Source organism: Punica granatum, chromosome 2, assembly GCF_007655135.1.
Source record: "Punica granatum isolate Tunisia-2019 chromosome 2, ASM765513v2, whole genome shotgun sequence".
In the NCBI taxonomy this organism is placed as follows: Eukaryota; Viridiplantae; Streptophyta; class Magnoliopsida; order Myrtales; family Lythraceae; genus Punica; species Punica granatum.
Genome location: NC_045128.1, coordinates 1218524 through 1226176, shown reverse-complemented (window position 1 = coordinate 1226176; position 7653 = coordinate 1218524). Strand labels below are relative to the sequence as shown.

The 7653-nt window shown below is 38.6% G+C and overlaps 1 protein-coding gene across 1 annotated transcript; it reads left to right on the top strand.

Moving 5' to 3' along the window:
* The first annotated feature begins 5922 nt into the window (after positions 1 to 5922).
* On the top strand, positions 5923 to 7378 carry LOC116194156 (photosystem I reaction center subunit IV, chloroplastic-like). The gene is made up of 3 exons (XM_031522903.1): positions 5923 to 6290; positions 6618 to 6683; positions 7128 to 7378. Exons 1-3 carry the CDS (start codon positions 6030 to 6032, stop codon positions 7230 to 7232), a joined length of 432 nt encoding a protein of 143 aa, XP_031378763.1. The 5' UTR covers positions 5923 to 6029; the 3' UTR covers positions 7233 to 7378.
* The last annotated feature ends 275 nt before the right edge of the window (positions 7379 to 7653 follow it).

Genomic DNA, 7653 nt, shown 5'->3' with positions numbered 1-7653 from the left:
GAGCCTAGGGCGAGGGTTTAAGTAGGAAATTGCAAATCATTTTATGGCACCCTTCATTAATGGCTCTGTGCTACCACCATGGACAGATAATTGGTGGACCACTGTGCCCGCCACCCTCTTGCTTTGCTCGTCAGTACAAGTAGTTCAAAACATCTTAATTTCTGGTAAAGTAACCGAGTATTCTCAATATATTAACTGAAACTGATACTAATTTTTGTTTGAGAGTCGATTTGACCCTAACCTGTTCTTAGTATTTTCTTTCACTGCCTATGATTTTAAGTTTTGAGCTCCCGCACTTGCTGTTTTTTATTGGAAAAATCATTCGCAGAATCGGGACTTTCCAGCCCTGCCCTTAAACAAAAGCGTTGGATACATTGTGAAGCTTTCCCGGTCGTTGACTCATTTATCATTAGTAACAAGGTTTGGTTAGGGCCGATAATACTGTTATAGTCTGACTCGGATGGATCCAGCAACGCGCTTAATTTCACAAGAACAATAGGGCATAGCCCGTAATGTGTGTATGTTTGACGATTTTTATATCCCGCGAGTGCATGGTATGTGACAAATAATAAAATGATAAATAGAGTATTGTTCCCATAAGAACTCGACCTAAAGTTCTACTAGCGATCGAAATTCAAAACTTAATCGAGGTCAATCGAATCAAAGATCGATTGATTAAAATAAAATAAAATAAAACAAATCAAGAACAATCAATCATCAACTGGCGAAGACGGCCTAAAATTACAATTGCCCCAACACATAGTTAACTCGAGCTATTTCCTCTATCCCTAATTCGTTTAAAATCCTATTTACTAACCTAAGTTCTTAACTATCCTTAAGGTTCTTTCGAATCACTCATGAAAATACTTACACTAACCGATATTTCTATGGTTATCGAATTAACACAAGCCCATTAAGTACCAACCCTTTGGCCACTTAAGGTGAATAGGTATATTTCTATCCTACTCACAAATCAACCGTAAACTTGAATCTACCCTCGTAACGATCTATCAAGGCCAATCTTAGACTAGTTTACCTCTAATCTATATCTAAAATTCTCGTTTCGAGTTCATCTAGACTATTGAAATCAATACAATTGGTAATTAAGCAACTGCAAGTATTAAGCACGGAAATAGACTAAATAGATTAGAATAAAAAACTCATTAGATCAAAAATCAACGAATTAACAACATACGGGTTCAGTTGCAATCGTACGATATGAAATAAGTCCATAAGGAATGAAGAAAACATGCAAGAGTTCAACATAGATGTTGAAAGAAATTGACAAGAGTTTTAGATGAAAAGGACACAATTGTGCCACAAGAACCCTAAAACCAATTAAAATCTCCCTTGGATGTGAGCTTACTCCTCTGTCGTCCACACTTTAAAGTGACGCCCAAGGCTTGCTTAAATAGGGAGAAGATCTAAACCAAATAAATAAAATCCAAGAAATCTCTTTAATTTAGGTTCCCTATCTATAAAAATTCAACTTCCTAAAATTAAGCACAAGGGAAATCTATTAATATCTTCTCTTCTAAACTTGATCTTCAAGATATTCCACGAGATATTTCCTTCCAAGATAATCTCCGAACATTCCGAAAGTACAAAATTCGTGAATCATGTTATTGTGCTTTGTCAGTGCTGTAGCATTCTCGCCCAGTGCTGCAGTATTGGTTGAACTCGTCCAAAAACTGCTCTCACGTTTTGCTACAGCATCCTTCATAATGTTGCAGCATCAACTGATCCGAATCCGAGTCTTCCTTGCCATTACTCCACTTCCTACGAGAAGGAAACAAATAAATATCAAAATCTAACAAAAAACAAAATATTTATAAAATCATAGAATCTAACTAAAACATGAAAATCAACTTAAAAAGAACTAAAAGTAAACTAAACCCGACAAACTAAAACATAATTATGCTTTATAACTCTAAATCCTAGAGTTATCAGTGCACATGGTAGAGCTAGCAAGTAGTCAAGAGTCAAGCTAGCTAAGAGTGATAGAGAAGGTTAATGCTGCGTTTGGTTTCATAGTAGGATTTTAAAATTACATTTTGATTTTGAAAAAGAGTGGTATGAATGAGATCCATCATTTAACTTTGTATGAGTTATGTTATTTTGTTGTGAAAAAAAATGATATGAATAAAACACACTCTTTAACTTTATATGAATTATTTTATTTTATAATAAATAAAATAAAATTATAATTATAATTTTAAAATTGCATTTTCTCATTAAACAAGGCCTAAAACTATGACTTGAAATTACTGATTGTCCTTGGATTGATGATGGACATATGCCGTCATGATGATAAGACTAGGCAACCAATAGCATGGAAGATGTGCAGTCAATTAACAACAGTTCCCGGCCCTTTCCAAAAAAGAAGAGAGGCAACGACCCGTTGTCTCGTAGGAAACGGAGTTAGCTTTCATGTTTTATGTTTGCTAATGTAAAATATTCCTAAATCAGGGACTCTCTCTCTCTCCTGCTTTCTTGACTGTGATAGGGCGGGGAAAGCACAAATTGGGAGCCAATGCAGATACATGGTTCTTTATTTGAGCATGCTGATGGGGATGGACTGCGTCTTGCTTGCATCTTAAATTAGCAAATTACTTTAAACTACGTATATATAAATACATAGTCCATGTCTATATATATAAATCAACATGCGCTGTTGTGATGTTTTCTTTGAAAATTCGACCCACATAGAGTGTACGATCTGTTACATTTGCGTTTGTCAACAAGACCAAAGTGACACGCACTGCTCTTAATTTCCTTTTCGGTGAAATCACGAAATATCCCCTACCTTTTCATTGAGACTAATCTATTTTCGAACGTCTATTTGATGATAACCAATTGAGATATTTGACTAGGTTATTTAAATGGTATCTTCTGCCATAAATCCTAGCTGTAAAATGCTGCTCAAAGAATCAATGCGCAGCCCCAAAATTAAAAAGAACAAAGAAAAGAAAAGAATTATCGTATTACAGGGATGAGATATTGTGTTATGATTATGGGCCACTCCACATAAATTTCCCCAAACATTGAAAGGGATGACTGAGTCCAATTCTCCTTTTCACTTGTCATGGTTTTGTGTGGTCTTTTTCTGTTTCCTCTATTTCATTTTTTTATATACATTTTTATTGAATAGGAGAAGGTAGTAGATCAAAAGGAGGATGAATTGAAGACCATGTGACCCCCAATGAATACTGTAGGGCAATTTTTAACTACTACCATAGGTGATTAATTGACCCAATTCCATCCACCAAACATTCTCCAAATTAAAATTCATTTTCATGAGATGATATCTCTCTCTTTGCTCGTCCTCTACAATGTCTACATTGCCACAGATAATCACATTGATATCCTCAACAAGAAAGGTTGATCATTGGAATGCAGCATTGTTTTCAGAAGAGTCGTTCCCTTGATAAACATACGTTGAATGGTTTACGAATTCGACATACTTTTTTATATCCAAATCATTCTACAGAATTCCGAGACATGTAAATCCAATATTTTTTTGAGCTATGCATCTGCTAATTTCTTAATTAAAGTTTTCGGGTGGTTGAGAAGACTCCCCCTTCAGATGAGATAATGAAATGTCTTCAACTTATCAACTGAGATTAATTTTTTTGCTCGGACTTCACTTGACTGTGGTCTCGAGATATACCTAGCGAGTATCAAATCAAAGCACTACAGTTAAAGTCCGTCTACATGGAGCGCAATATATCAATTACATTATAACATATTCCCATTATGTTAAAGACTAATTTTCTTGACGACATAGGTGCTAAAAGTAAGCTAAAGTACCAACGAGGTTTAGTTACAAATCTCGATATGATCTTATCACCTAAGATAACAATAATGAATGGAGGATGTGAAGATAAAATTGGAAAATTTTTGGTTTAGGGGAGATTAATGAAGCCAACCACTTTTACAACCCCCCACCCTTCACCTCCCCACATAGAATAAACAAGAGAGAGAGAGAGAGAGAGAGAGAGAAAGAGAGAGAGAGAGAGAGAGAGGGCTAATGTATGTAGTATGTGCAGCATTGGAAGGAGAAAAATAATTGATTCATCTCTCTATTTCTGCAACTCAATAACGAAAGAGATGAACCGGTCGATATGTGGCAAAGCAAAGTTTTCAGGCTATTAAATTACCCTTGGCTGGACAGTGGCCACATAGTAATAAATAATAAGGACAATGTCCCCTCCCTCCCTCAGTTCCTTTATGGAGTTCGATAATGGCTGATTTGATTATATTTCACAGACACAAAGACAAAACCAGCATGGACCCGCATTCAATTCCGCAGTTCCATTCCATTTCCTTTTTCCATATTTTCCATGCATATTGTTCATTGTACAGGGCGTTAGCAAATATTAAAGGACCGACATATTGCCGATGAACGGCAGGGATTTCTATTAGCTAGCTCGGTGACTGAAGCTATATCATATCAAATCAGCTGTTCATCTTTCATGTAATTAGACAACCAGATAGTTGTGCGAGTAAAGTCTGTTCATGACACGTCGTGGCTTTTTTCCATTGGGCCACGGATGCTCCATATTATGACAATAGGACCGGAAAATCATACGGGAAAGGTCCCATCAGCGTCTTAATTAGTAGCTCGAGGTTCCCAAATGATCCATAAACTGCCGCATGGAGACGAGAGCTAACCTTGGTTATTCACCCTCAATGAGTACCAAATAACTAAAATACAACTAAATGGGAGGTCATGTTTACTATTTATATGCATTTTTTTAAAATGTTACATACTTAATCACTTGTTTGAGTATTACTCACCGAATATTTACTATGCCTAATCCCTTTCAAATGATCCATAAACTGCCGCATGGAGACGAGAGCTAAGCTTGGTTATTCACCCTCAATGAGAAACAAATAACTAAAATACAACTAAATGGGAGATCATGTTTACTATTTATATGCATTTTTTTTTAATGTTACATACTTAATTACTTGTTTGAGTATTACTCACCGAATATTTACTATGCCTAGTCCCTTTCAACCGAAGAAAGAAAAATGATACTGCCTAATTCCTAACGAACCTTAAGCAATAATGCCGTTGTAATTGTATGGACTATGGAGCAATTCATTTGGCACTCGCTCAATGTGACCTTAAGGGGGGGGGGGGGGGGGGGGGGGGGGGGGTGTGCGCAATTGAGACGAACTATGCGTGAGTTACTTTGGATCGGTTCATTGATAATTAAAACTTGATTTGGTCTTGTCGAGCTGGATTCAAGCTTTTCATTTGAGCGAGCTGAACTAGCACTCAACTCGTCGAGCTTGCAAACTTAATCGAATATTTATCCCTTTTTCATTAGTGACCAAAGCCCAGATCAGGATTTGGTTGGGCTTTTCCCACGAGCTTCATCAAGTCTAAATGAGCCTAGCTCACGGCTGCTCGATTGCATTTCAAGTTGAGCTCAAGCTGGAAATTCGAAGCTTGAGGTCAACATTTCCAAATCAAGTCGAGTCGAGTTGAGTTTGCCTTTTACTCTGCTCGATCACACCCCTTAATTATTGACAATGATCTTCAAATTGCCAATTCCGTCTTCTTCACGTGGCAATGCAAAACCATGGACCACTGTGACTATCACGTGCATTACAAGCATTAGGCCTCTCGGTCAAGAGTTCGCCGAAGCCCAAAAGCCCATCAAGAGTTCAGCTTAGCCCAACTCTTTGGGCCTTCAATTGGACCCATTGTGGTGGGCAACAACAGACATAAATGGGCCCAATTATGTGGGGATGCCCGAGCAAATGCTTGACAAACAAGATTAGATTAACTTCAGGGAACACAATCCACACGCTATGGATATTGTGCCGACGTGGCAGCAAAAGATTGGTCCACGCCCGATCCCCAACTCCCCAGCCAATTAAAACACTTCTGCCCCGAGCAGGAAGAAAAAGATTTCATCTGCTTCACTGACTCTTAATAGTTTTTAGTGAACTGAAAAGGGCCTCATAAAGGAAGGAAGGAAGAAAGATTGGCCTGAGAGAATTCCAAAATTCTAATGGCTTCCCTAAACATGGCCTCCGCAGCCTCAAGTTTCTTGATGAATTTGAGCCTCGGGTCATCGGCCGCCACTTGTTCCTCTAGGAGCGTGGCCTTCTTCCCCAGGGAGAGCAACTCGCGGTCCGGGAGGCTCGTCGTCCGGGCTTCCGAGGAGGCGGCACCACCGCCTGCTGCCACCACCACCACAGCCGAGGGTGAGGGTGAGAAGCCCAAGGCCGCCCCCAAGCCCCCTCCGATTGGGCCCAAGAGGGGCGCCAAGGTATGTACAACAACATACTCAACTGTCCCCTTGATATATGTAGCATCCGATGGCCATCGTTATGAATACCCTATGGCACCCACCGGAGCTTAGCTTGTTACAACTTGTATGAATGTTCCCGTATTATCGCTTATTAAGCTTAGGATTACTAGATATGGACTGGCAATTTGTCTTGACGTATAATTTTTATTGATCATTTGGCTACTGAGAGATATTCGGTTTCGCAATAGAACGAACAGAAAAAGCTAGCTAGATTTTCTTGTCATTGAGTGTGTGTGACCTGACACGGGAATCTATTAATTTGATGTTGTGGTACGTTTATATTAGGTCAAGATCCTCAGGCAAGAGTCCTACTGGTACAAGGATGTGGGATCCGTTGTGACAGTCGATCAGGTATATATCCTCCTCTCCTCGTGTATTTATTTCACTATTACACTCATCATCAAGACATATATATGCGTTTATGCTAGCTAGCATTAGCATATATGCAAAATATTCAATTGACAAATTTATTTACTTGGAAATAGATTATTACCTAGCAAGCATATTTGCATATGGAAATTATTTTTCTCAGTGCACGCCATGGTATTTGGAAGCCTAGTGGGCTCCGATTAATCCAATCGGGCCGAGTCGGCCCTCTAAGCGATAAAGCTCTCCCGGCATAGATTTTCTCCGTTCACATAGGGAAAATATTAATAGCATGATACCTACGTATACTTTGTCATTTCCTAGCTGGCTAGAGTTATATATGGTCTTGTATGAGGAGAGAAGTGTCTACTGATGACTGGTACCTACGAAACGAAATATTGATTCTTGTTTTTTACATGTGCATGACAGGACCCGAAGACGAGGTACCCAGTCGTGGTGAGATTCAACAAGGTGAACTACGCCAACGTATCGACCAACAACTACGCCTTGGACGAGATCGAAGAGCTTAAATGAGAGGGCACTGTAATGTAATTGGCTGTAATTCTTAAATCACAAGGACTTGTACGATACTTCCCTCTCTCTTGTGTGTGTAATCTCCTCTCCGATCAATTTTCTTTATTTCGCTCGTCCTGATCGTCTTATAATTAACTTTTGAGCAATCGGATATAGTCTGTCTAAACTGCTTTTCATCTCGAAGCAACAATGTATAGGTAGATCCTAGTCTCAAAAGTGAGAAATTTTGCAAAGATGAACAGTATAATGTTGTAATCTCGATAAACTAAACGAATCATTATCACTTATCAGTAAAGAACACCATATCATCTCACTGAGCAAAAACATTTTACGTGCGACCAAACTTAAGCTCGAAGCAAAAATGGTTATATGACTATGCAAATAACGCCGGAATTTTTACTCGAAGAGGCCTACAAATATT

Excerpts from the sequence above, each read along its gene's own strand:
- LOC116194156 (XM_031522903.1), top strand. The coding sequence starts at position 6,030 with ATGGCTTCCCTAAACATGGCCTCCGCAGCCTCAAGTTTCTTGATGAAT. Across the intron at positions 6,291-6,617 it reads GGCCCAAGAGGGGCGCCAAG|GTCAAGATCCTCAGGCAAGA; the intron begins GTATGTACAACA and ends CGTTTATATTAG. Across the intron at positions 6,684-7,127 it reads CCGTTGTGACAGTCGATCAG|GACCCGAAGACGAGGTACCC; the intron begins GTATATATCCTC and ends TGTGCATGACAG.